Here is a 27765-nt window from a genome sequence, read left to right as displayed (position 1 = left end):
GTGGCTTGTGGCAAACTTTAAACTACACTTTTTATGGATATCTTTAAGAAATGGCTTTCTTCTTGCCACTCTTCCATAAAGGCCAGATTTGTGCAATATACGACTGATTGTTGTCCTATGGACAGAGTCTCCCACCTCCGCTGTAGATCTCTGCAGTTCATCCAGAGTGATCATGGGCCTCTTGGCTGCATCTCTGATCAGTCTTCTCCTTGTATGAGCTGAAAGTTTAGAGGGACGGCCAGGTCTTGGTAGATTTGCAGTGGTCTGATACTCCTTCCATTTCAATATTATCGCTTGCACAGTGCTCCTTGGGATGTTTAAAGCTTGGGAAATCTTTTTGTATCCAAATCCGGCTTTAAACTTCTTCACAACAGTATCTCGGACCTGCCTGGTGTGTTCCTTGTTCTTCATGGTGCTCTCTGCGCTTTTAACGGACCTCTGAGACTATCACAGTGCAGGTGCATTTATACGGAGACTTGATTACACACAGGTGGATTGTATTTATCATCATTAGTCATTTAGGTCAACATTGGATCATTCAGAGATCCTCACTGAACTTCTGGAGAGAGTTTGCTGCACTGAAAGTAAAGGGGCTGAATAATTTTGCACGCCCAATTTTTCAGTTTTTGATTTGTTAAAAAAGTTTGAAATATCCAATAATGTCGTTCCACTTCATGATTGTGTCCCACTTGTTGTTGATTCTTCACAAAAAAATACAGTTTTATATCTTTATGTTTGAAGCCTGAAATGTGGCAAAAGGTCGCAAAGTTCAAGGGGGCCGAATACTTCCGCAAGGCACTGTAGATGAACTTGAGGTTAAATAAATGGAAGTGAGAAATGGTGCATTTGATATTTCTCTCTTAACTATGATTTCTCCGTTCATACATTTTTGGTGCCAAAATGAGCCCCTTTGGACCTTTCTGCTGAATATCAAACTGACACGTCATCTTGTATTTTTTATTGTGGATTTATTTTGAAATGAAAGAAATCTTTGGAAAGAAATAATCCCCATCTGTATCGCAAGTAGTAGTAGATTTAATTACCATCCTGCATTCTATTTGCTAGGTAAAGCCCCGCCTTATCTCAGCTCACTGGTTACCATAGCAACACCCACGCATAGGACACTCTCCAGCGGGTGTATTTCACTGGTCATCCCCAAAGCCAACTCTTCCTTTGGCCGCCTTTCCTTCCAGTTCTCTGCTGCCAATGATTGGAACGAATTGCAAAAAAATCTCCCTCTCTTAACTTTAAGCATCAGCTGTCAGAGCAGCTTACCTTTCTATTTCTCTTTGTGTTATTGTGTGTTATTGACTCTACGTTTGTTTATGTGTAACTCTGTGCTGTTTTTGTCACACTGCTTTGCTTTATCTTGGCCAGGTCGCAGTTGTTAAATAAATGTAAAATAAGATGACTTTTATTTTGAAAGTCGTGAGTATCAGACGAGACGTCATTCCCGAAATCCCACACTTGTAGCGTTTTTATCAACGTAAATTCAGGCGGATTAGAGCAGAAAGTTTTGGTGGACTTTTGGCTAAACATTCTAGCAAAGAAAGTAAAACGGATCCAAATGGATAAAACGAACGGTCCGACGTTTATTGCCCCCGAAATGTCCAAACTACAGTGGTTAAACGTGTTCCTCACGGAGCGGCTAACCGCAGCTGCTATAGGGATTTTTGGCGCCGTGGAAAAAACGATACTCGAGTATCAGGAAGAGATCGTCCGTTTGAGACAGGAGAACAGTCGCCTACGGCCTAATAACGCATTGATCCAACCAGAGAAGTTACCAGACCCCCAGCAGCAGCTCACGTTCTCCGTCTCCGAAGAGGTTCTCCTGGACTTGGGAGGAGCAGCACGGTGAGCAGAGCCAGAGGTGGAGCGCCATTCTGGGGAACGAGGGCCCAGAACCCACACAGAGTCAGACAGAGGAGGAACAGGATTGCATGACCAGCACAGCTTCAACAACTGGAGTTTGCTATCAAATCGACTCCTGTCTATCGTGTGGAAAATTACTGTGATCAGGACCAACCTCAGCCCGGTACACCTTGACCTGCCACAGACTGTGGAGCTTCTGTCTCAGAAGATAATGGAAGTAAAATGTAATACAGACTGCACTTCATGGGAGAAAGTAGAACAAAATGGGTATAAATCACCCAGCCACACACACAACATATCCACCAGCTCACCATGGAGTTGACAACCCAGCAGCTACACCAGCTGAGGTATCAAACATCCAGATCTACAGAGCTGTCATGAATCTGAGCCCAACGACAGCTCAGGTGACAGATGACTTGAACTGTGTGGTTGAAGGACTGAAAGAACACGCCGTCTCACTGAGACTCCAACCCTGGTCCTCCAGTATCCCCCAACCCTGGTCCTCCAGTATCCCCCAACCCTGGTCCTCCAGTATCCCCCAACCCTGGTCCTCCAGTATCCCCCAACCCTGGTCCTCCAGTATCCCCAACAGTGTTTCCCAACTCAGAGTTGGGGGTACTGGAGGACCAGGGTTGGGGGTACTGGAGGACCAGGGTTGGGAACCACTGCTCTAGATTACCTTAACGTAATTGTGGTAACAGGAATCTGTGGCTGTATTGGAAACTTCATCTAAACACCACCAAAGAAAGAGTCCGTCTCATTTAGTATGTATCTTTATTAAAAGCTTGTTCTGTGTCCAGGTTGTGTTTTTCCCTCCCAATGTGTAGTCAGTGTTTGTCACCAGGTACAGAGCAAAGTGCATCTCTTTACAAAGAACCAGCCAGCTACAGCTGGAAGTGCCTCGTCTCTTCCAAAACGTTCCATTTATTTTAACTTCATTTGAGTAAACAAGGTGTTGTTGGGTCTCGTGTGTCAACAGACATCGTATCTTCACCAACTTAAAGTATTTTCATTGTGTTTGTTCTCGTCTTCTCTCCCGCCAGGAAACGTAGGCCCTGGTAAAAAGTAGAGCACCATAGGGAACAGGGGGCCGTTCGAGAGGACGGGGGGGGCGTTTGAGGGGGGGGGGGCGTTTGAGGGGACGGGGGGGGGCCGTTTGAGGGGACGCAGGTGTTTTTTTTGCTAACGTTGGGGCCATGTCATAGGCTGCTTCTCAAATGACACCATGTGCCCCACTGTTGGCCAGACTCCAGCTTAGCAGTTGTAGCTTTGACTTGGCCAAAAGAAGGACCTGAGGCCTGTTGTGGACAGGCACCCCACACTCCCTCTGTTCATTCAAAGGCACCAGGTATCGTCTGTGTACCAAATGGCACCCTATTCCCTACATAGCGCCCTACTTTTGACCAGGGTCCCATAGGGTAGTGCACTACATAGAGAGCAGAGTGCCAGACACAGCCAGCGATGGTGTCATGACGGGACGTCCCTGTCACATGGTGCTGCTCATCCTGGTTGTTTGGCTGTTGGCTGTTGATAGCTCCCCCAGGTTGCCTTCTCTAGGAGGGGACTGAGGGAGGAAGAGGGAAGGGAGAGAGGAGAAGGATGAGAAGAGGGAAGGGAGGGAGAGCGGAGGAGAAGAGGGAAGGGAGGGAGAGAGGATGAGAAGAGGGAAGGGAGAGAGGAGGAGGAGAAGGATGAGAAGAGGGAAGGGAGGGAGAGCGGAGGAGAAGAGGGAAGGGAGGGAGAGAGGAGGAGAGAGAGAGGATGAGAAGAGGGAAGGGAGGGAGAGAGGAGGAGAAGAGGGAAGGGAGGGAGAGAGGAGGAGAGAGGATGAGAAGAGGGAAAGGGAAGGGAAGGGAGGGAGAGAGGAGGAGAGGGAAGGGAGGGAGAGAGGAGGAGAGAGAGAGGATGAGAAGAGGGAATGGAGGGAGAGGAGGAGAAGAGGGAAGGGAGGGAGAGAGGAGGAGAGGGAAGGGAGGGAGAGGAGGAGAGAGAGAGGATGAGAAGAGGGAAGGGAGGGAGAGAGGAGGAGAGGGAAGGGAGGGATAGAGGAGGAGAGAGAGAGGATGAGAAGAGGGAAGGGAGGGAGAGGAGGAGAGGGAAGGGAGGGAGAGGAGGAGAGGGAAGGGAGGGAGAGAGGAGGAGAGGGAGAGGATGAGAAGAGGGAAGGGAGGGAGAGAGGAGGAGAAGAGGGAAGGGAGTGAGAGAGGAGGAGGAGGAGAGAGAGAGAAGTGAACAAATGTAGACTTAACAGTGAAATGTTTAGAGAGGAGAGAGAGGTGGATAAATTGTCTCGAGGGGCACACAACAGTTGATTTCAAACTGACACAGTACTAAAACAATACATCACCTGATAAATGAAAAGCTCTGACAACATGATCAAAACACCCGGTGAACTATCCCAAGGTTTCCCCATAAACTGAGGGATATAGAGGAAGCAGCTTAATCCCCAGGGGTCCGGTTTCCCAGACATAGATTAAACCTAGTCCTGGAGTGAAGAATCTCCATTGACAATGCTTCTATTCAGGACTTCATGTGTGTCTGGGAAAGATCCATCTCAGTAGTCTAGACTGGGGCAGTGTGGTAACAGCTGTAGTCTAGACTGGGGCCGCGTGGTAACAGCTGTAGTCTAGACTGGGGCCGCGTGGTAACAGCTGTAGTCTAGACTGGGGCCGCGTGGTAACAGCTGTAGTCTAGACTGGGGCCGTATAGTAACAGCTGTAGTCTAGACTGGGGCCGTATAGTAACAGCTGTAGTCTAGACTGGGGCCGTATAGTAACAGCTGTAGTCTAGACTGGGGCCGTATAGTAACAGCTGTAGTCTAGACTGGGGCCGTATAGTAACAGCTGTAGTCTAGACTGGGGCCGTATAGTAACAGCTGTGGTCTAGACTGGGGCCGTATAGTAACAGCTGTAGTCTAGACTGGGGCCGTATAGTAACAGCTGTGGTCTAGACTGGGGCCGTATAGTAACAGCTGTGGTCTAGACTGGGGCCGTATAGTAACAGCTGTGGTCTAGACTGGGGCCGTATAGTAACAGCTGTAGTCTAGACTTAGGCCGCGTGGTAACAGCTGTAGTCTAGACTGGGGCCAGGTGGTAACAGCTGTGGTCTAGACTGGGGCCAGGTGGTAACAGCTGTAGTCTAGACTGGGGCCGTATAGTAACAGCTGTGGTCTAGACTGGGGCCGTATAGTAACAGCTGTGGTCTAGACTGGGGCCGTATAGTAACAGCTGTGGTCTAGACTGGGGCCGTATAGTAACAGCTGTAGTCTAGACTGGGGCCGCGTGGTAACAGCTGTAGTCTAGACTGGGGCCAGGTGGTAACAGCTGTGGTCTAGACTGGGGCCAGGTGGTAACAGCTGTAGTCTAGACTGGGGCCGTATAGTAACAGCTGTAGTCTAGACTGGGGCCGTATAGTAACAGCTGTAGTCTAGACTGGGGCCGTATAGTAACAGCTGTAGTCTAGACTGGGGCCGTATAGTAACAGCTGTGGTCTAGACTGGGGCCGTATAGTAACAGCTGTGGTCTAGACTGGGGCCGTATAGTAACAGCTGTGGTCTAGACTGGGGCCGTATAGTAACAGCTGTGGTCTAGACTGGGGCCGTATAGTAACAGCTGTGGTCTAGACTGGGGCCGTATAGTAACAGCTGTGGTCTAGACTGGGGCCGTATAGTAACAGCTGTGGTCTAGACTGGGGCCGTATAGTAACAGCTGTAGTCTAGACTGGGGCCGTATAGTAACAGCTGTAGTCTAGACTGGGGCCGTATAGTAACAGCTGTGGTCTAGACTGGGGCCGTATAGTAACAGCTGTAGTCTAGACTGGGGCCGTATAGTAACAGCTGTAGTCTAGACTGGGGCCGCGTGGTAACAGCTGTAGTCTAGACTGGGGCCGTATAGTAACAGCTGTAGTCTAGACTGGGGCCGCGTGGTAACAGCTGTAGTCTAGACTGGCCGTATAGTAACAGCTGTAGTCTAGACTGGGGCCGCGTGGTAACAGCTGTAGTCTAGACTGGGGCCGTATAGTAACAGCTGTAGTCTAGACTGGGGCCGTATAGTAACAGCTGTATTCTAGACTGGGGCCGTATAGTAACAGCTGTAGTCTAGACTGGGGCAGTGTGGTAACAGCGGTAGTCTAGACTGGGGCCGTGTGGTAACAGCGGTAGTCTAGACTGGGGCCGTATAGTAACAGCTGTAGTCTAGACTGGGGCCAGGTGGTAACAGCTGTAGTCTAGACTGGGGCCGTATAGTAACAGCTGTGGTCTAGACTGGGGCCGTATAGTAACAGCTGTAGTCTAGACTGGGGCCAGGTGGTAACAGCTGTAGTCTAGACTGGGGCCAGGTGGTAACAGCGGTAGTCTAGACTGGGGCCGTGTGGTAACAGCGGTAGTCTAGACTGGGGCCGTATAGTAACAGCTGTAGTCTAGACTGGGGCAGTGTGGTAACAGCTGTAGTCTAGACTGGGGCCGTATAGTAACAGCTGTGGTCTAGACTGGGGCCGTATAGTAACAGCTGTAGTCTAGACTGGGGCAGTGTGGTAACAGCTGTAGTCTAGACTGGGGCAGTGTGGTAACAGCTGTAGTCTAGACTGGGGCCGTATAGTAACAGCTGTAGTCTAGACTGGGGCCGTATAGTAACAGCTGTAGTCTAGACTGGGGCCAGGTGGTAACAGCTGTAGTCTAGACTGGGGCCAGGTGGTAACAGCTGTAGTCTAGACTGGGGCCAGGTGGTAACAGCTGTAGTCTAGACTGGGGCCAGGTGGTAACAGCTGTAGTCTAGACTGGGGCCGTGTGGTAACAGCTGTAGTCTAGACTGGGGCCGTATAGTAACAGCTGTAGTCTAGACTGGGGCCGTATAGTAACAGCTGTGGTCTAGACTGGGGCCGCGTGGTAACAGCTGTAGTCTAGACTAGGGCCGTGTGGTAACAGCTGTAGTCTAGACTGGGGCCGCGTGGTAACAGCTGTAGTCTAGACTGGGGCCGTATAGTAACAGCTGTAGTCTAGACTGGGGCCGTATAGTAACAGCTGTAGTCTAGACTGGGGCCGTGTGGTAACAGCTGTAGTCTAGACTGGGGCCGCGTGGTAACAGCTGTAGTCTAGACTGGGGCCGTATAGTAACAGCTGTAGTCTAGACTGGGGCCAGGTGGTAACAGCTGTAGTCTAGACTGGGGCCGTATAGTAACAGCTGTAGTCTAGACTGGGGCCGTGTGGTAACAGCTGTAGTCTAGACTGGGGCCGTATAGTAACAGCTGTAGTCTAGACTGGGGCCGTATAGTAACAGCTGTGGTCTAGACTGGGGCCGCGTGGTAACAGCTGTAGTCTAGACTGGGGCCGTGTGGTAACAGCTGTAGTCTAGACTGGGGCCGTATAGTAACAGCTGTAGTCTAGACTGGGGCCGTATAGTAACAGCTGTGGTCTAGACTGGGGCCGTATAGTAACAGCTGTAGTCTAGACTGGGGCCGTATAGTAACAGCTGTGGTCTAGACTGGGGCCGTATAGTAACAGCTGTGGTCTAGACTGGGGCCGTATAGTAACAGCTGTGGTCTAGACTGGGGCCGTATAGTAACAGCTGTAGTCTAGACTGGGGCCGCGTGGTAACAGCTGTAGTCTAGACTGGGGCCAGGTGGTAACAGCTGTGGTCTAGACTGGGGCCAGGTGGTAACAGCTGTAGTCTAGACTGGGGCCGTATAGTAACAGCTGTAGTCTAGACTGGGGCCGTATAGTAACAGCTGTGGTCTAGACTGGGGCCGTATAGTAACAGCTGTGGTCTAGACTGGGGCCGTATAGTAACAGCTGTGGTCTAGATTGGGGCCGTATAGTAACAGCTGTGGTCTAGACTGGGGCCGTATAGTAACAGCTGTAGTCTAGACTGGGCCCGTATAGTAACAGCTGTAGTCTAGACTGGGGCCGCGTGGTAACAGCTGTAGTCTAGACTGGGGCCGTATAGTAACAGCTGTAGTCTAGACTGGGGCCGTATAGTAACAGCTGTAGTCTAGACTGGGGCCGTATAGTAACAGCTGTGGTCTAGACTGGGGCCGTATAGTAACAGCTGTAGTCTAGACTGGGGCCGCGTGGTAACAGCTGTAGTCTAGACTGGGGCCGTATAGTAACAGCTGTGGTCTAGACTGGGGCCGTATAGTAACAGCTGTAGTCTAGACTGGGGCCGTATAGTAACAGCTGTAGTCTAGACTGGGGCCAGGTGGTAACAGCTGTGGTCTAGACTGGGGCCGTATGGTAACAGCTGTAGTCTAGACTGGGGCCGTGTGGTAACAGCTGTAGTCTAGACTGGGGCCGTATAGTAACAGCTGTAGTCTAGACTGGGGCCGTATAGTAACAGCTGTAGTCTAGACTGGGGCCGTATAGTAACAGCTGTAGTCTAGACTGGGGCCGTATAGTAACAGCTGTGGTCTAGACTGGGGCCAGGTGGTAACAGCTGTAGTCTAGACTGGGGCCGTATAGTAACAGCTGTAGTCTAGACTGGGGCCGCGTGGTAACAGCTGTAGTCTAGACTGGGGCCGTATAGTAACAGCTGTATTCTAGACTGGGGCCGTATAGTAACAGCTGTAGTCTAGACTGGGGCCGTATAGTAACAGCTGTAGTCTAGACTGGGGCCGTATAGTAACAGCTGTAGTCTAGACTGGGGCCGTATAGTAACAGCTGTAGTCTAGACTGGGGCCGTATAGTAACAGCTGTATTCTAGACTGGGGCCGTATAGTAACAGCTGTAGTCTAGACTGGGGCCGTATAGTAACAGCTGTAGTCTAGACTGGGGCCGTATAGTAACAGCTGTAGTCTAGACTGGGGCAGTGTGGTAACAGCTGTAGTCTAGACTGGGGCCGTATAGTAACAGCTGTAGTCTAGACTGGGGCAGTGTGGTAACAGCGGTAGTCTAGACTGGGGCCGTGTGGTAACAGCGGTAGTCTAGACTGGGGCCGTATAGTAACAGCTGTAGTCTAGACTGGGGCAGTGTGGTAAAAGCTGTAGTCTAGACTGGGGCCGTATAGTAACAGCTGTGGTCTAGACTGGGGCCGTATAGTAACAGCTGTAGTCTAGACTGGGGCCAGGTGGTAACAGCTGTAGTCTAGACTGGGGCCAGGTGGTAACAGCTGTAGTCTAGACTGGGGCCAGGTGGTAACAGCTGTAGTCTAGACTGGGGCCGTATAGTAACAGCTGTAGTCTAGACTTGGGCCGTATAGTAACAGCTGTAGTCTAGACTGGGGCCGTGTGGTAACAGCGGTAGTCTAGACTGGGGCCGTATAGTAACAGCTGTAGTCTAGACTGGGGCCGTATAGTAACAGCTGTAGTCTAGACTGGGGCCGTATAGTAACAGCTGTAGTCTAGACTGGGGCCGCGTGGTAACAGCTGTAGTCTAGACTGGGGCCGTATAGTAACAGCTGTATTCTAGACTGGGGCAGTGTGGTAACAGCTGTAGTCTAGACTGGGGCCGTATAGTAACAGCTGTGGTCTAGACTGGGGCCGTATAGTAACAGCTGTAGTCTAGACTGGGGCCAGGTGGTAACAGCTGTAGTCTAGACTGGGGCCAGGTGGTAACAGCTGTAGTCTAGACTGGGGCCAGGTGGTAACAGCTGTAGTCTAGACTGGGGCCGTATAGTAACAGCTGTAGTCTAGACTTGGGCCGTTTAGTAACAGCTGTAGTCTAGACTGGGGCCGTGTGGTAACAGCTGTAGTCTAGACTGGGGCCGTATAGTAACAGCTGTAGTCTAGACTGGGGCCGTATAGTAACAGCTGTGGTCTAGACTGGGGCCGCGTGGTAACAGCTGTAGTCTAGACTGGGGCCGTGTGGTAACAGCTGTAGTCTAGACTGGGGCCGTATAGTAACAGCTGTATTCTAGACTGGGGCCGTATAGTAACAGCTGTAGTCTAGACTGGGGCCGTGTGGTAACAGCTGTAGTCTAGACTGGGGCCGTATAGTAACAGCTGTAGTCTAGACTGGGGCCGTATAGTAACAGCTGTAGTCTAGACTGGGGCCGTATAGTAACAGCTGTAGTCTAGACTGGGGCCGTATAGTAACAGCTGTAGTCTAGACTGGGGCCGTATAGTAACAGCTGTAGTCTAGACTGGGGCCGTATAGTAACAGCTGTAGTCTAGACTGGGGCCGTATAGTAACAGCTGTAGTCTAGACTGGGGCCGTATAGTAACAGCTGTAGTCTAGACTGGGGCAGTGTGGTAACAGCTGTAGTCTAGACTGGGGCCGTATAGTAACAGCTGTAGTCTAGACTGGGGCAGTGTGGTAACAGCTGTAGTCTAGACTGGGGCAGTGTGGTAACAGCTGTAGTCTAGACTGGGGCCGTATAGTAACAGCTGTAGTCTAGACTGGGGCCGTGTGGTAACAGCGGTAGTCTAGACTGGGGCCGTATAGTAACAGCTGTGGTCTAGACTGGGGCCGTATAGTAACAGCTGTGGTCTAGACTGGGGCCGCGTGGTAACAGCTGTGGTCTAGACTGGGGCCTCGTGGTAACAGCAGTAGTCTAGACTGGGGCCGTATAGTAACAGCTGTGGTCTAGACTGGGGCCGTATAGTAACAGCTGTAGTCTAGACTGGGGCCGTATAGTAACAGCTGTGGTCTAGACTGGGGCCGTATAGTAACAGCTGTAGTCTAGACTGGGGTCGTATAGTAACAGCTGTAGTCTAGACTGGGGCCGTATAGTAACAGCTGTAGTCTAGACTGGGGCCGTATAGTAACAGCTGTGGTCTAGACTGGGGCCGTATAGTAACAGCTGTAGTCTAGACTGGGGCCGTGTGGTAACAGCTGTGGTCTAGACTGGGGCCGTGTGGTAACAGCTGTGGTCTAGACTGGGGCCGTATAGTAACAGCTGTAGTCTAGACTGGGGCCGTGTGGTAACAGCTGTGGTCTAGACTGGGGCCGTGTGGTAACAGCTGTGGTCTAGACTGGGGCCGCGTGGTAACAGCTGTGGTCACCTTGACGTGTATCTGGTTGCGCAGCACAGCAGCTCTGAGGATCGTGGCTTTGGCTCGTCTCTGGAACTCCTTGCCCATGTGGACAGACTTCTCAAATGTGTGGCCCCTCTGGTCCACGTCCCTCGCATACAGGATCTGACATCACACATACAGGAAACAGGAAGTTACTTACTCACACGGGAACTGGGGAGAGACTGGTGTGTACCTCTGTAGTGATAGTTGATGTGTAGAGAGACTGGTCTACGGCTAGTGTGTGTGACCTTGCTGTGCGAGTCTATACGTGCGCGTGTGTGTGTGTGTGTTACGTTGCTGTGAGAGTCTATACGTGTGTGACCTTGCTGTGTGAGTCTATATGTGTGTGTTACCTTGCTGTGAGAGTCTATACGTGTGTGTGTGTGTTACCTTGCTGTGAGAGTCTATACGTGCATGTGTGTGTGTGTTACCTTGCTGTGAGAGTCTATATATGTGTGTGTGTTACGTTGCTGTGTGAGTCTATACGTGTGTGTGTGTGTGACGTTGCTGTGTGAGTCTATACGTGTGTGTTACCTTGCTGTGTGAGTCTATATGTGTGTGTGTTACCTTGCTGTGAGAGTCTATACGTGTGTGTGTGTGTGTGTGTTACCTTGATGTGAAAGTCTATACGTGTGTGTGTTACCTTGCTGTGAGAGTCTATACGTGTGTGTTACCTTGCTGTGAGAGTCTATACGTGTGTTACCTTGCTGTGAGAGTCTATACGTGTGTGTTACCTTGCTGTGAGAGTCTATACGTGTGTGTTACCTTGCTGTGAGAGTCTATACATGTGTGTGTTACTTTGCTGTGAGAGTCTATACGTGTGTGTGTGTGTGTGTGTTACCTTGCTGTGAGAGTGTGTGTGTGTTACCTTGCTGTGAGAGTCTATACGTGCGTGTGTGTGTGTGTTACCTTGCTGTGAGAGTCTATACGTGCGTTGATCAGTCCCTCCAGTATGAGCTGGGTCAGTTCATCCTCCAGAGATAACACTGTGGTGTTGAAGGACTGGGACATCTTAGTCATGTTTGCAGACACATACGGGCTGAAGTACTGACACACACACACACACACACACACACCGGGTTAACAACTTGGGCTGAAGTACTGACTCAGGACTCAGGTTAACAACTTGGGCTGAGGTACTGACTCAGGTTAACAACTTGGGCTGAGGTACTGACTCAGGTTAACAACTTGGGCTGAAGTACTGACTCAGGACACAGGTTAACAACTTGGGCTGAGGTACTTACTCAGGACACAGGTTAACAACTTGGGCTGAGGTACTGACTGACTCAGGTTAACAACTTGGGCTGAAGTACTGACTCAGGACACAGGTTAACAACTTGGGCTGAGGTACTGACTCAGGACACAGGTTAACAACTTGGGCTGAAGTACTGACTCAGGTTAACAACTTGGGCTGAGGTACTGACTCAGGTTAACAACTTGGGCTGAAGTACTGACTCAGGACACAGGTTAACAACTTGGGCTGAAGTACTGACTCAGGACACAGGTTAACAACTTGGGCTTAAGTACTGACTCAGGACACAGGTTAACAACTTGGGCTGAAGTACTGACTCAGGACACAGGTTAACAACTTGGGCTGAAGTACTGACTCAGGTTAACAACGTGGGCTGAGGTACTGACTCAGGTTAACAACTTGGGCTGAGGTACTGACTCAGGACACAGGTTAACAACTTGGGCTGAAGTACTGACTCAGGGCACAGGTGATGTAGGGATATGAAGGAAAGGAATCCAGGTGTAAAACACTGTTGTCATGGTGCCATGACGGTCTCACCTGTATAAGGGCTCTGTTTCTGATCTGTGTGTACAGTGTTCTAACGTGGGGGGCCAGGTACAGGTCCAATAGAAGGTTATCCTGCAGGAGAGAGAGGAAGGGTATTGGTGTTCGGTGCATGGAGCGGCAGGAAGCCTAGTGGTTAGAGCAGGTAGCCTAGTGGTTAGAGGGGCGGCAGGTAGCCTAGTGGTTAGAGCAGGTAGCCTAGTGGTTAGAGGGGCGGCAGGTAGCCTAGTGGTTAGAGCAGGTAGCCTAGTGGTTAGAGCAGGTAGCCTAGTGGTTAGAGGGGCGGCAGGTAGCCTAGTGGTTAGAGGGGCCGCAGGTAGCCTAGTGGTTAGAGGGGCGGCAGGTAGCCTAGTGGTTAGAGCAGGTAGCCTAGTGGTTAGAGCAGGTAGCCTAGTGGTTAGAGGGGCGGCAGGTAGCCTAGTGGTTAGAGCAGGTAGCCTAGTGGTTAGAGGGGCGGCAGGTAGCCTAGTGGTTAGAGCAGGTAGCCTAGTGGTTAGAGCAGGTAGCCTAGTGGTTAGAGGGGCGGCAGGTAGCCTAGTGGTTAGAGCAGGTAGCCTAGTGGTTAGAGGGGCGGCAGGTAGCCTAGTGGTTAGAGCAGGTAGCCTAGTGGTTAGAGCAGGTAGCCTAGTGGTTAGAGGGGCGGCAGGTAGCCTAGTGGTTAGAGCAGGTAGCCTAGTGGTTAGAGGGGCGGCAGGTAGCCTAGTGGTTAGAGCAGGTAGCCTAGTGGTTAGAGCAGGTAGCCTAGTGGTTAGAGGGGCGGCAGGTAGCCTAGTGGTTAGAGGGGCGGCAGGTAGCCTAGTGGTTAGAGCAGGTAGCCTAGTGGTTAGAGCAGGTAGCCTAGTGGTTAGAGCAGGTAGCCTAGTGGTTAGAGCAGGTAGCCTAGTGGTTAGAGCAGGTAGCCTAGTGGTTAGAGCAGGTAGCCTAGTGGTTAGAGCAGGTAGCCTAGTGGTTAGAGCAGGTAGCCTAGTGGTTAGAGCAGGTAGCCTAGTGGTTAGAGGGGCGGCAGGTAGCCTAGTGGTTAGAGCAGGTAGCCTAGTGGTTAGAGGGGCGGCAGGTAGCCTAGTGGTTAGAGCAGGTAGCCTAGTGGTTAGAGCAGGTAGCCTAGTGGTTAGAGCAGGTAGCCTAGTGGTTAGAGCAGGTAGCCTAGTGGTTTAGAGGGGCAGCAGGTAGCCTAGTGGTTAGAGGGGCGGCCTAGTGGTTAGAGCAGGTAGCCTAGTGGTTAGAGGGGCGGCAGGTATCCTAGTGGTTAGAGCAGGTAGCCTAGTGGTTAGAGCAGGTAGCCTAGTGGTTAGAGCAGGTAGCCTAGTGGTTAGAGGGGTGGCAGGTAGCCTAGTGGTTTAGAGGGGCGGCAGGTAGCCTAGTGGGTAGAGGGGCGGCAGGTAGCCTAGTGGTTAGAGGGGCGGCAGGTAGCCTAGTGGTTAGAGGGGCGGCAGGTAGCCTAGTGGTTAGAGCGTTGGGCCAGTAACCAAAAGGTTGCTGGATCGAATCCCTGAGCTGACAAGGTAAAAATCTGTTGTTCTGCCCCTGAACAAGGCAGTTAATTAACCCACTGTTCCTAGACCGTCAATGTAAATAAGAATTTGTTATTAACTGACTTGCCTAGTTAAATAATAAAGGTTAAATTACATTTTAAAAACAACCCCAAGACTAATTCAATCAACATTACTGAGTGGCAATATAGTTTTCCCATTTATATTTAGCAGTTAGCCTGTAACAGCCAGCTCTGTCTTCTCCATTATCATCTAGTCAGCCTGTAACTGTCCACATTAAACTGTCTTCTCCATTATCATCTAGTCAGCCTGTAACTGTCTTCTCCATTATCATATAGTCAGCCTGTAACTGTCCACATTAAACTGTCTTCTCCATTATCATCTAGTCAGCCTGTAACTGTCTTCTCCATTATCATATAGTCAGCCTGTAACTGACCACATTAAACTGTTTTCTTCCTTACCTTCATCTCATCCAGTAGTTTCAGACAGGATGCGTACTTTGATTCGTAAAACTTGAAGATTATGTCACGCACCTGGGGCTCCAACTCTAAAAACAACTTAAAGGAGCTGGAGAGAGAAGAGACAGGGAGAGAGACAGGGAGAAAGAGAGAGAGAGACAGGGAGAGAGAGAAAGAGAGAGGGAGAGAAGAGACAGGGAGAGAGACAGGGAGAAAGAGAGAGAGAGACAGGGAGAGAGACAGGGAGAAAGAGAGAGAGAGACAGGGAGAGAGAGAAAGAGAGAGGGAGAGAAGAGACAGGGAGAAAAAGAGAGTGAAAGAGAGAGAGAGACAGGGAGAGAAAGAGAGACAGAGACAGGGAGAAAGAGAGAGAGAGACAGGGAGACAGGGAGAGAGAGAGACAGGGAGAGAGAGACAGGGAGACAGGGAGAGAGAGAGACAGGGAGGGAGAGAGAGAGAGACAGGGAGAAAGAGAGACACAGGGAGAAAGAGAGAGACACAGGGAGAGAGAGAGAAAGAAAGAGAACAGAGAGAGAGAACAGAGAGAGAGAGAGAGAGAACAGAGAGAGAGACAGGGAGAAAGAGAGAGAGACACAGGGAGAGAGAGAGAAAGAGAGAGAGAACAGAGAGAGAGAGAACAGAGAGAAAGAGAGAGAGATGCTGACGTTTCAATATGTACTGAAATCTGTCATCACCCAACAAGCTGCTCCTCTCCATAACAGTTCTCATCAAGGCCTTCACTTGGAGAGAACAATGAAGCTCTTCAAATAACAACAGTTAGCATTTACCTGAAGTGTACTTCTTAGGAGGGGACGACTAAGTGTGGTGCACACTGCGTAGGGAGCCTACCTGCTTGAGATGATGTTCTTCTGTAGTTCCTGTCTGTCGAAGGTGGCCAGGGCACACATCCCTCCATACAACGCTACATTACTGGGGGACAGGAGCTGGGGAGGGGGTCCACAACAGGTTACAACTCCTCAATCCTAAAACACTCCATGTACACAGCAACATCATGGCTCAGACCAGATATGGTGGAGTTGGGGGGGGGCGGGGTCAGGTGGGTTGGGGCCGGGGTCAGGCGAGTTGGGAGCGGGGTCAGGTGAGTCGGGGGCAGGGTCAGGTGAGTTGGGGGCAGGGTCAGGTGAGTTGGGGGGCAGGGTCAAGTGAGTAGGGGTCAGAGATAGGGGGATATATTGATATCTGACCTCTGGGAAGTCGCAGTGGTCAAATGAAGCCTGGAGGAAGCACTTGGCGGCCGGTTTATACTTTCTAGAGGCCAGCTCTGCCAAACCTGGAGGGGGTGGGGTTAAGACAAACATTAGAAAGCACAACTCACAATTTAAAAATAGGTTTAATGACCTATTATGACCTAAGACTTCAGTGGTCCTCCTAACAGTATAGTATAATGTCTTAGCTGTAGACTTCAGTGGTCCTAACAGTATAGTATAATGTCTTAGCTGTAGACTTCAGTGGTCCTCCTAACAGTACAGTATAATGTCTTAGCTGTAGACTTCAGTGGTCCTCCTAACAGTATAATGTCTTAGCTGTAGACTTCAGTGGTCCTCCTAACAGTACAGTATAATGTCTTAGCTGTAGACTTCAGTGGTCCTCCTAACAGTATAGTATAATGTCTTAGCTGTAGACTTCAGCGGTCCTCCTAACAGTACAGTATAATGTCTTAGCTGTAGACTTCAGTGATCCTCCTAACAGTACAGTATAATGTCTTAGCAGTAGACTTCAGTGGTCCTCCTAACAGTACAGTATAATGTCTTAGCTGTAGACTTCAGTGGTCCTAACAGTACAGTACAATGTCTTAGCTGTAGACTTCAGTGGTCCTCCTAACAGTACAGTATAATGTCTTAGCTGTAGACTTCAGTGGTCCTCCTAACAGTACAGTATAATGTCTTAGCTGTAGACTTCAGTGGTCCTAACAGTACAGTATAATGTCTTAGCAGTAGACTTCAGTGGTCCTCCTAACAGTACAGTATAATGTCTTAGCTGTAGACTTCAGTGGTCCTAACAGTACAGTATAATGTCTTAGCTGTAGACTTCAGTGGTCCTCCTAACAGTACAGTATAATGTCTTAGCTGTAGACTTCAGTGGTCCTCCTAACAGTACAGTATGAGGTCTTAGCTGTAGACTTCAGCGGTCCTAACAGTACAGTATAATGTCTTAGCTGTAGACTTCAGTGGTCCTAAGAACAGTACAGTATAATGTCTTAGCTGTAGACTTCAGTGGTCCTCCTAACAGTACAGTATGAGGTCTTAGCTGTAGACTTCAGTGGTCCTCCTAACAGTACAGTATGAGGTCTTAGCTGTAGACTTCAGCGGTCCTCCTAACAGTACAGTATAATGTCTTAGCTGTAGACTTCAGTGGTCTTCCTAACAGTACAGTATAATGTCTTAGCTGTAGACTTCAGTGGTCCTCCTAACAGTATAGTATAATGTCTTAGCTGTAGACTTCAGCGGTCCTCCTAACAGTACAGTATAATGTCTTAGCTGTAGACTTCAGTGGTCCTCCTAACAGTATAGTATAATGTCTTAGCTGTAGACTTCAGCGGTCCTCCTAACAGTACAGTATAATGTCTTAGCTGTAGACTTCAGCGGTCCTCCTAACAGTATAGTATAATGTCTTAGCTGTAGACTTCAGCGGTCCTCCTAACAGTACAGTATAATGTCTTAGCTGTAGACTTCAGTGGTCCTCCTAACAGTATAGTATAATGTCTTAGCTGTATACTTCAGTGGTCCTCCTAACAGTACAGTATAATGTCTTAGCTGTAGACTTCAGTGGTCCTCCTAACAGTATAATGTCTTAGCTGTAGACTTCAGTGGTCCTAACAGTACAGTATAATGTCTTACCCGCAGCACATTTTAGTTTGGTGAGGACAGATTGGTTCTGACTGTCTCTCTCTCCTCGTTGCTAGAAGAACAAGCAAGCGGGAGGTAAGTCAGTGATTTTCTCTCAGTGTGAAGGCTATATTAGAGTCTACTATACACACACACACAACAATTTAAAAAGGAGAACATCTATTGAACAAATTCTCATACTGCTTGGTTTGACAAGTTTCTCTCACTAGGAAGGTACGATGGAAAGGTCATATTTCATGTGATTCAGTACTAACCTCAGCTATCTCTGGAGTGGATTCTGCCTTGCTGACGTAGCTAAGCACATGGGACCAGTTCTGGAGGTAAACGCTAACCTAGCGAGAGAGAAATACACAGAGAGAGACATGAGACAGACAGAGGAGAGAAAAGGTTTGAGAAAACTTCCAAGGATGTTAGGTCAAGACAATCCACGTTTATAGACTTGACCAAGTGAAGACACAACTTGACGATAAAAGTTGACATGAACATTCATAAACATTCATTCCGGAGGCACCGTGTTGATGATGTCATAGTACCTTGATGACGTTCAGACACATGTTGATGACATGCTTGGCACTAGTGCAGTAGTCTCGGGCTCGGCTGTAACACTTCAGGGCGTTGCTGAGATCTCCACAGTCTAAATAGTGGTCCCCAAGGTCATCATGACCCCGCCTGAACAGACAGAGAGGGAGGGGAGAGGGGGAGGAGGAGGGGGAGGAGAGAGAAGGGGAGGAGGAGGAGAGAGAAGGGGAGGAGAGAGAGGGGGAGGAGGAGGAGAGAGAAGGGAGGGGAGGAGAGAGAAGGGGAGGAGGAGGAGAGAGAAGGGAGGAGAGAGAGGGGGAGGAGGGGAGGACGAGAGAGGGGGAGAGGGAGGGGAGGAGAGAGAAGAGGAGGAGGAGGAGAGAGAAGGGAGGAGAGAGAAGGGAGGAGAGAGGGAGAGAGAAGGGAGGAGAGAGGGGGGGAGGAGAGAGAAGGGAGGAGAGAGGGGGTGAGGAGAGAGAAGGGAGGAGAGAGGGGGGATAGGGGGAGGAGAGAGAAGGAGGAGAGAGGGCGGAGGATAGGGGGAGAGGAGAGGGGGAGAGGAGAGGGGGGAGGATGAGAGAGAGAGGGGGAGGGAGGAGAGGGGCGAGGATGAGAGAGAGGGGGAGGGAGGATGAGAGAGAGAGGGGGAGGGAGGAGGAGAGAGGGGGAGGGGGAGGGAGGAGGAGAGACGAGGAGGGGAGAGGGGGAGGGAGGAGAGAGAGGGAGGGGGGGATCCAGAGAGAGAACTTGTTGAGTAGTAGACTGGTTCCATTTGGGTTTTGAGGCCCTTCCTCTCCCCTACCACATCACTGGCTGTGTCCACATCCTCCAACCTTATCCCAAAGCGTGCACTTTATTTAACCAGGTAGGCTAGTTACACAGGGAATAAACAAAACATGTTCTACTGTATTATTGACTAAAAGAAAACAAAAAGTCTATATACAGTGAGTGCAAATGAGGTAAGATAAGGGAGTTAAGGCAATAAATAGGCCATGGTGGCGAAGTAATTACAATATAGCAATTAAACACTGGAATGGTAGATGTGCAGAAGATGAATGTGCAAGTAGAGATACTGGGGCGTGAAGGAGCAAGATAAATAAATAAACACAGTATGGGGATGAGGTAGGTGGGCTGTTTAGAGATGGGCTGTGTACAGGTGCAGTGATCTGTGAGCTGCTCTGACAGCTGGTGCTTAAAGCTAGTGAGGGAGATGAGAGTCTCTAGCTTCAGAGATTTTTGCAGTTGGTTCCAGTCATGGGCAGCAGAGAACTGGAAGGAAAGACGCCGCTCCCTCTCATGGAGCTGAAATCACTGGGTGTGTGTAAACCCAGCAGATGTCCTAGGTTCTAGCCATGCATGTTGTCCGAGTTCCATCTCCACTGCTTGTGACACAGTCGAGTTCCATCTCTACTGCTTGTGACACAGTCGAGTTCCATCTCCACTGCTTGTGACACAGTCGAGTTCCATCTCCACTGCTTGTGACACAGTCGAGTTCCATCTCCACTGCTTGTGACACAGTCGAGTTCCATCTCCACTGCTTGTGACACAGTCGAGTTCCATCTCCACTGCTTGTGACACAGTCGAGTTCCATCTCCACTGCTTGTAACACAGTCGAGTTCCATCTCCACTGCTTGTGACACAGTCGAGTTCCATCTCCACTGCTTGTGACACAGTCGAGTTCCATCTCCACTGCTTGTGACACAGTCGAGTTCCATCTCCACTGCTTGTGACACAGTAGAGTTCCATCTCCACTGCTTGTGACACAGTCGAGTTCCATCTCCACTGCTTGTGACACAGTCGAGTTCCATCTCCACTGCTTGTGACACAGTCGAGTTCCATCTCCACTGCTTGTGACACAGTAGAGTTCCATCTCCACTGCTTGTGACACAGTCGAGTTCCATCTCCACTGCTTGTGACACAGTCGAGTTCCATCTCCACTGCTTGTAACACAGTCGAGTTCCATCTCCACTGCTTGTGACCCACATGTAACACAGTGAAAACAATGTCTACTTGAGTCCCCCCCCCCCCCCCCCCCTCCCCGTAGCTAGTTACCTGATGGAGTTCCCCTCCCCGTAGCTAGTTACCTGATGCTCTCTTTGATGGAGTTCCCTCCCCGTAGCTAGTTACCTGATGCTCTCTTTGATGGAGTTCCCTCCCCGTAGCTAGTTACCTGATGCTCTCTTCGATGGAGTTTCCCCCCCGTAGCTAGTTACCTGATGCTCTCTTTGATGGAGTTCCCTCCCCGTAGCTAGTTACCTGATGCTCTCTTTGATGGAGTTCCCCTTGTAGTTCTTGAGGTCAGTGTCCAGCTTCTCCAGTTTGAGAAGGGCCTTTTTCCTGGTGCTCTCTGCCCAGGCTGTGTCCAGGAGAGGGGCCTCCGCCGGCCCATCAGGCACCGCGTCAGGGACACCCTGCGCCTGTCTGGGGAATAGACAGAGATGTTAGGGTCGTATGCACACATGCGGGATCTCTCACACACACACACACACACACACTTTTGTACCTTATATAGGCTCCACTTCACTCTCACACACACTCTTTCTCCTCACCGCTTGGCGTCGGAGAGTCTGCGGTGGATCTCCTCGTACACGTCTACGTTGAAGGTCCTCTGGACGAAGGACAGGGCCATCTTCAGGGCCTCGGCACGGAGCTGGGGACAATGTTGTGCTATGAACTGCAGTCTCTCAATACGCATCAGACCGCTGTAGCTGGAGGCAAACTGCTCCAGGTCCTAGAGAGGGAGACCAGGAGAGATGAAAGACAGGGAGACAAAAGAGGGTTTTTGTGAATTGTGAGTGAGACAGCGAGAGGCAGTGAGACAGGGAGATTGAGAGAAAAACAGAGAGAGAGACAGAGAGCGAGAGACAGCGAGATTGAGAGAGAGAGAAAGAGACAAAACAGTGAAAAGATAACACATGATAGGAGTAGACCACCATGTGACAGACTGACTTCATTTAGTTCAGTGTTCAGCATAGAATATAGAAGAAGAACTACAAAGCTAAGGAAGATACTGTCAGTAACGTCCCAGTGCTAGGGCTAGCTTAGTGCTATAGTAATGTACCAGTGCTAGGGCTAGCTTAGTGCTATAGTAATGTACCAGTGCTAGGGCTAGCTTAGTGCTATAGTAATGTACCAGTGCTAGCTTAGTGCTATAGTAACGTCCCAGTGCTAGGGCTAGTTTAGTGCTATAGTAATGTACCAGTGCTAGGGTTAGCTTAGTGCTATAGTAACGTACCAGTGCTAGGGCTAGCTTAGTGCTATAGTAATGTACCAGTGCTAGCTTAGTGCTATAGTAACGTACCAGTGCTAGCTTAGTGCTATAGTAACTTACCAGTGCTAGCTTAGTGCTATAGTAACGTATCAGTGCTAGGGCTAGTTTAGTGCTATAGTAACGTACCAGTGCTAGCTTAGTGCTATAGTAACGTACCAGTGCTAGCTTAGTGCTATAGTAACGTACCAGTGCTAGGGCTAGCTTAGTGCAATAGTAACGTACCAGTGCTAGGGCTAGCTTAGTGCTATAGTAACATACCAGTGTGGGGTTTTCCACCACATAGTTGGTGTCTGGAGCATTCTGCTGGTCTTCCTGGGGGTCAGCATCGATCTGCATCGGCTCAACAGCCCCCTGGAGGAGAGAGAGGGATGGAGAGAGAGAGAGAGAGAGCGGGGGAGATGGAGAGAGAGAGAGAGCGGGGGAGATGGAGAGAGAGCGAGCAGGGGAGATGGAGAGAGAGCGAGCAGGGGAGATGGAGAGAGAGCGAGCGGGGGAGATGGAGAGAGAGCGAGCGGGGGAGATGAAGAGAGAGAGGGATGGAAGGGAGCGGGAGAGAGACGGTGAGATGGAGAGGGAGCGAGCGGGGGAGAGAGAGAGACTTTTAGAGGTTAACCCCCTAAGGTCAATGTCCGGGCACCTACTGAAATCAAATTAGCATTTAAAAAAAGAAAGAAATCCATCCATTTCAGCTAGAGCAGTGTTTGTCCGACCACGAGACATCCCAATTGGTCTTCTCACTTCTGTAGCGTCCGAACAGCCTACAAACGATTGACCCTTCAATGGAAAGATGAGACCCTCACAAACATGACGGTGTTCTCCGTTTTGATCTATGACCCCGACAAGCTACTTGGGACTCATCTGGAGTCGGTACAGCCGATCTGCCAACTGTCTGAAGTGTCTGAACAGTTTGGCCTAGACACTAGACCCTCACACACATTCTCACCTGGTGGTTTTGTTCTAGGAAGCCCACAGGCCTCACAAGACTGATCTGAAGGTCCCCAGGTACGAAGTTAAAAACATTTATGGAAGTATATATGGAGACTGGATTAGTACCAAAAATATGGGGTTAAATACATGTCAAAAACAACATTTTTATTTAAACTAGGCAAATCAGTGAAGAACACATTCTTATGTTCAATGGTGGCCTAGGAACAGTGGGTTAACTGGTCTAGGAACAGGGGGTTAACTGGTCTAGGAACAGTGGGTTAACTGGTCTAGGAACAGTGGGTTAACTGGTCTAGGAACAGTGGGTTAACTGGTCTAGGAACAGTGGATTAACTGGTCTAGGAACAGTGGATTAACTGGTCTAGGAACAGTGGGTTAACTGGTCTAGGAACAGTGGATTAACTGGTCTAGGAACAGTGGGTTAACTGGTCTAGGAACAGTGGGTTAACTGGTCTAGGAACAGTGGATTAACTGGTCTAGGAACAGTGGGTTAACTGGTCTAGGAACAGTGGGTTAACTGGTCTAGGAACAGTGGGTTAACTGGTCTAGGAACAGTGGGTTAACTGGTCTAGGAACAGTGGATTAACTGGTCTAGGAACAGTGGGTTAACTGGTCTAGGAACAGTGGGTTAACTGGTCTAGGAACAGTGGGTTAACTGGTCTAGGAACAGTGGGTTAACTGGTCTAGGAACAGTGGGTTAACTGGTCTAGGAACAGTGGGTTAACTGGTCTAGGAACAGTGGGTTAACTGGTCTAGGAACAGTGGGTTAACTGGTCTAGGAACAGTGGGTTAACTGGTCTAGGAACAGTGGGTTAACTGGTCTAGGAACAGTGGGTTAACTGGTCTAGGAACAGTGGGTTAACTGGTCTAGGAACAGTGGGTTAACTGGTCTAGGAACAGTGGGTTAACTGGTCTAGGAACAGTGGATTAATTGGTCTAGGAACAGTGGATTAACTGCCTTGTTCAGGTGCTTTGTCGGAACCTTGTCGGCTCGGGGATTCGATCTTGAAACCTTCCGGTTACTAGTCCAACGCTCTCTTACAGGGCAGACACTTCAGAACAAACTGTCTTTTGGTTGTTTTTTGGGGGACTATCCATTGTTCCATGTAGTGAATTATATTCTGTGTTTGTATGGGCCAATTTTTAAACCTTTATTTAACTAGGAAAGTCAGTTAATAACAAATTCTTACAGTGGAGGGGAGGCAGGAGAGGGGGAGATGGAGGGGAGGCGGGAGAGGGGGGAGATGCAGGGAAGGCGGGAGAGGGGGAGATGCAGGGAAGGAAGGGGGAGATGCAGGGAAGGCGGGAGAGGGGGAGATGCAGGGAAGGAGGGGGCAGAAGAGTGATTTCTGTCCTTGATGACTGCCTTGTTCAGGGGCAGAACAACCGATTTTTACCTTGTCAGCTCGGGGATTTGATCCAGCAACCTTTTGGTTACTGGCCCAACGCTCTAACCACTAGGCTACCTGCTCTAACCACTAGGCTACCTGCCGCCCCTCTAACCACTAGGCTACCTGCTCTAACCACTAGGCTACCTGCTCTAACCACTAGGCTACCTGCTCTAACCACTAGGCTACCTGCTCTAACCACTAGGCTACCTGCCGCCCCTCTAACCACTAGGCTACCTGCCGCCCCTCTAACCACTAGGCTACCTGCCGCCCCTCTAACCACTAGGCTACCTGCCGCCCCTCTAACCACTAGGCTACCTGCCGCCCCTCTAACCACTAGGCTACCTGCCGCCCCTCTAACCACTAGGCTACCTGCCGCCCCTCTAACCACTAGGCTACCTGCCGCCCCTCTAACCACTAGGCTACCTGCCGCCCCTCTAACCACTAGGCTACCTGCCGCCCCTCTAACCACTAGGCTACCTGCCGCCCCTCTAACCACTAGGCTACCTGCCGCCCCTCTAACCACTAGGCTACCTGCCGCCCCTCTAACCACTAGGCTACCTGCCGCCCCTCTAACCACTAGGCTACCTGCCGCCCCTCTAACCACTAGGCTACCTGCCGCCCCTCTAACCACTAGGCTACCTGCCGCCCCTCTAACCACTAGGCTACCTGCTCTAACCACTAGGCTACCTGCTCTAACCACTAGGCTACCTGCTCTAACCACTAGGCTACCTGCTCTAAGCACTAGGCTACCTGCTCTAAGCACTAGGCTACCTGCTCTAACCACTAGGCTACCTGCTCTAACCACTAGGCTACCCTGCTCTAACCACTAGGCTACCCTGCTCTAACCACTAGGCTACCTGCTCTAACCACTAGGCTACCTGCTCTAACCACTAGGCTACCTGCTCTAACCACTAGGCTACCTGCTCTAACCACTAGGCTACCTGCTCTAACCACTAGGCTACCTGCTCTAACCACTAGGCTACCTGCTCTAACCACTAGGCTACCTGCTCTAACCACTAGGCTACCTGCTCTAACCACTAGGCTACCTGCTCTAACCACTAGGCTACCTGCCGCCCTAATAGCAGTAAGGACAAAAATGATTTATCAAAAAAACATGTTTTCGATTTTATTTTATACTTTAAAGGGTCTTAAAATTCAATATGAAATAGCAAAATGATCCTTGGTAATGACCTTAATACAACTCCATATATCAGAGCTTCGCTCTGTCTGCTCTGGTGGTCCTACCTCTGGGAGCAGGGAGCATGCTGAGAGGCTGGAGCTGAGGACGTAGTCCCCTGCAGTGAACGCTGACAGCTGATTGGGTCTGCTGCTGCTATGGGCGGTACAGGGAAGCTCTGAGGCCGAGGTCTGGGCCAAGCTAGCCCTACTCTTATCCCTGTCTCTGGCCATGGCCCTGTCTCTTACGCTGTCCTGAGCCTGAGCTTGTTCTGCCCCTGCGGCAACCTCCAGCTCTGACACTGAGCTGTCCTGGAGTAGGGAGGGGAGGTGGGAGATGGAGGGGAGGCGGGAGAGGGGAGATGGAGGGGAGGCGGGAGAGGGGAGATGGAGGGGAGGCGGGAGAGGGGAGATGGAGGGGAGGCGGGAGAGGGGAAATGGAGGCAGGAGAGGGGGGAGATGCAGGGAAGGGGGGGGGGCAGAAGAGTGATTTCTGTCCTTGATGACTTAAAGCACTTTGCATGATAAGTCATGTCAGTTAGCTAGCCAGAACTCTCACCACATTAGCTGGATGTTATTTGGGGTTGTGTATTGTAAGTAATTGCCTACCTCCTCATGCCTTTTGCACACAATGTATATAGACTCTTTAAAAAAATTATACTGTGTTATTGACTTGTTTATTGTTTACTCCATGTGTAACTCTGTGTTGCTGTCTGTTCACACTGCTATGCATTTATCTTGGCCAGGTCGCAGTTGTAAATGAGAACTTGTTCTCAACTAGCCTACCTGGTTAAATAAAGGTGAAATAAATAAATAAATAAATAAATAAAATAAACTACATGACCAAAAGTATGTGGACACCTCCTTGTCAAACATCTTATTCCATAATCATGGAGTTGGTCCCCCTTTTGTTGCTATGACAGCCTCCACTCCTCTGGGAAGGCTTTCCACTAGATGTTGGAACATTGCTGCTATAACAGCCTCCACTCTTCAATTCAGCCACAAGAGCATTAGTGAGGTTGGGCACTGATGTTGGGCGATTAGGCCTGGCTCGCAGTCGGCGTTCCAATTCAATTCGATGGGCTTGAGGTCAGGGCTCTGTGTAGGCTAGTCAAGTTCTTCCACACCCATCGACAAACCATTTCTGTATGGACCTCGCTTGGTGCACGGGGGCATTGTCATGCTGAAACAGGAAAGGGCCTTCCTCAAACTGTTGCCACAAAAAAATAAGCTACTGTTGCGTAAACATTTCCCTTCACTGTAACTAAGGGGCCTAGCCTGAACCATGAAAAACAGCCCCAGACCATTATTCTTTCTCCACCAAACTTTACAGTTGGCACTATGCTTTGGGACAGGGAACATTCTCCTTGCATCCACCAAACCCAGTTGGACTGCCAGAAGGTGAAGTGTGATTCATCACTCCAGAGAACACGTTTCCACTGCTCCAGATTCCAATGGCAGTGAGCTTTACACGACTCAACAAAAAAATGTAACGGGTTTCCATGGCCGAGCAGTCGCACACCAAGATCACAATGCCAAGCGTCAGCATGGAAACCCATAGAATTTTTTTTTTTTTTAACCAGGCAAGTCAGTTACGAACAAATTCTTATTTACAATGTCAGCCTACACCAGCCAAACCCGAACGACGCTGGGCCAATTGTGCGCCGCCCTATGGGACTTGGTCGGTTGTGATACAGCCTGGAAACAAACCAGGGTCTGTAGTGACACCTCTAGCACCAAGATGCAGTGCCTTAGACCGCTGCGCCACTCGAGAGCCCAAGAAGCTCCCGACGAACAGTTCTTGTGCTGACGTTGCTTCCAGAGGCAGTTTGGAACTTAGTAGTGCTTCAGTGGTCCCAGCCTGTGATCTTGTGAGGCCTACCACTTCGCGGCCGAGCCGTTGTTGCTCCTAGACATTTTCACTTCACATTATCAGCACTTACATTTGTCCAGGGCAGCTCTAGCAGGGTAGAAATTTTACAAACGGACTTGTTGGAATAGTGGCATCTTATGACGGTGCAACGTTGAAAGCCACTAAGCTCTTCAGTACGGGTCATTCTACTGCCAATGTTTGTCTATGAAGATTGCATGGCTGTGTGCTCGATTTTATACACCTGTCAGCAACGGGTGTGGCTGAAATAGCAGAATCCACTAATTTTAAGAGGTGTCCACATACTTTTGGTGATGTAGTGTATATTTGTTGCTGTACAAACAAGGTGGGTCACACATGTGAATTGGTGGAAGAAGCAAGGTCTGAGACATAATAAGAAACATGGAAGTCCTGCTTCTTGCATAAAAGGGATGTCAATTAATGCGTTGTATCTACAGCGCCTAAACTGAACTGCAAGGGTTGGTGAAAGGTTTCAGGGTGATAGTAACTTCTGCCAGTCCGGTGGACGTTGTTTATCTAGTTGATTATAACAGATAATTTAAGAATTGTTTCCATGGCAATCTTCTCTAGCGAACTAAATTTTTATTTAGCTAGCTAAATAGCTTGCATTTTAGGTGGCCACGCTAACGTTTGACACAGATGTAGCTATGCTAGTAAGGAATTACTAACTGCAGTCAGGTTTATTTTTAAATGAGCAAATTACAGTAACGACTCAACACGAGCCATCAAACTGTCTGTTTACATTTTCTATAACTAATTTAGCTACACCTGCTTTTTCTATAAATAAAGATTTATAATTATAATAAACCTAGTTCAATCCGCCCTAACGCTAAATTTATTAGCTAATAAGGACTAACTTGATGTTGAGACCCCAGCATAGCTTCTTAGCTAACATTAGCTAGCAAGATTAGCTTGTTAGCTAACTCTAGTTGAAAACACTTTGTTGGAGGACCAAATAGATCAACTCAATCTAAACAAAAAATATAGTCATTCAAACGTGTTCCCGGTTATATAAACTGTTGAAAACACAAGTTTACCTGAAAGTTAAAGACCTGTACGGGCAGAGGCATCTCCTTCTCTGCCGACACAAACACAATAATCACATCCGGGGTATGGGAGTGCAACTTGTATCCAAATCCCTGTGGAG

At 49.6% G+C, this 27765-nt stretch overlaps 1 protein-coding gene across 2 annotated transcripts; it reads right to left on the bottom strand.

Moving 5' to 3' along the window:
• Positions 1–2629: 2629 nt before the first annotated feature.
• Positions 2630–27765, bottom strand: LOC139421648 (COP9 signalosome complex subunit 1-like). Of its 2 annotated transcripts, none has more exons than XM_071172733.1 (14): positions 27656–27765; positions 21474–21566; positions 20494–20675; positions 20201–20365; positions 17959–18094; positions 17680–17757; positions 17417–17477; positions 15764–15849; positions 15408–15502; positions 14562–14667; positions 12605–12685; positions 11725–11862; positions 10804–10938; positions 2630–3436 (listed from the first exon to the last, which is right to left on the bottom strand). In XM_071172733.1, the coding sequence occupies exons 1-14, from the start codon at positions 27686–27688 to the stop codon at positions 3359–3361; spliced, it is 1467 nt and encodes a 488-aa protein (XP_071028834.1). In that variant the 5' UTR covers positions 27689–27765; the 3' UTR covers positions 2630–3358. The 2 variants fall into 2 exon arrangements, with proteins under 2 accessions (XP_071028834.1, XP_071028833.1); XM_071172732.1 differs by lacking the exon at positions 27656–27765 and adding an exon at positions 24797–25033.

Source organism: Oncorhynchus clarkii, chromosome 12 (genome assembly GCF_045791955.1).
Source record: "Oncorhynchus clarkii lewisi isolate Uvic-CL-2024 chromosome 12, UVic_Ocla_1.0, whole genome shotgun sequence".
Taxonomy (NCBI): domain Eukaryota; kingdom Metazoa; phylum Chordata; class Actinopteri; order Salmoniformes; family Salmonidae; genus Oncorhynchus; species Oncorhynchus clarkii.
This window is presented reverse-complemented; position numbering and strand designations above follow the sequence as displayed.

What these genes read in the sequence shown, in the direction of transcription:
- LOC139421648 (XM_071172732.1), bottom strand. Translation starts at nt 24,961, where the DNA reads ATGGCCAGAGACAGGGATAAGAGTAGGGCTAGCTTGGCCCAGACCTCG. An exon ending in AGACTCTCCGACGCCAAGCG is followed by an intron (nt 20,366 to 20,493) that starts GTGAGGAGAAAG and finishes TCTATTCCCCAG; the next exon opens with ACAGGCGCAGGGTGTCCCTG. An exon ending in TCCATCAAAGAGAGCATCAG is followed by an intron (nt 18,095 to 20,200) that starts GTAACTAGCTAC and finishes CTGTCTGTTCAG; the next exon opens with GCGGGGTCATGATGACCTTG.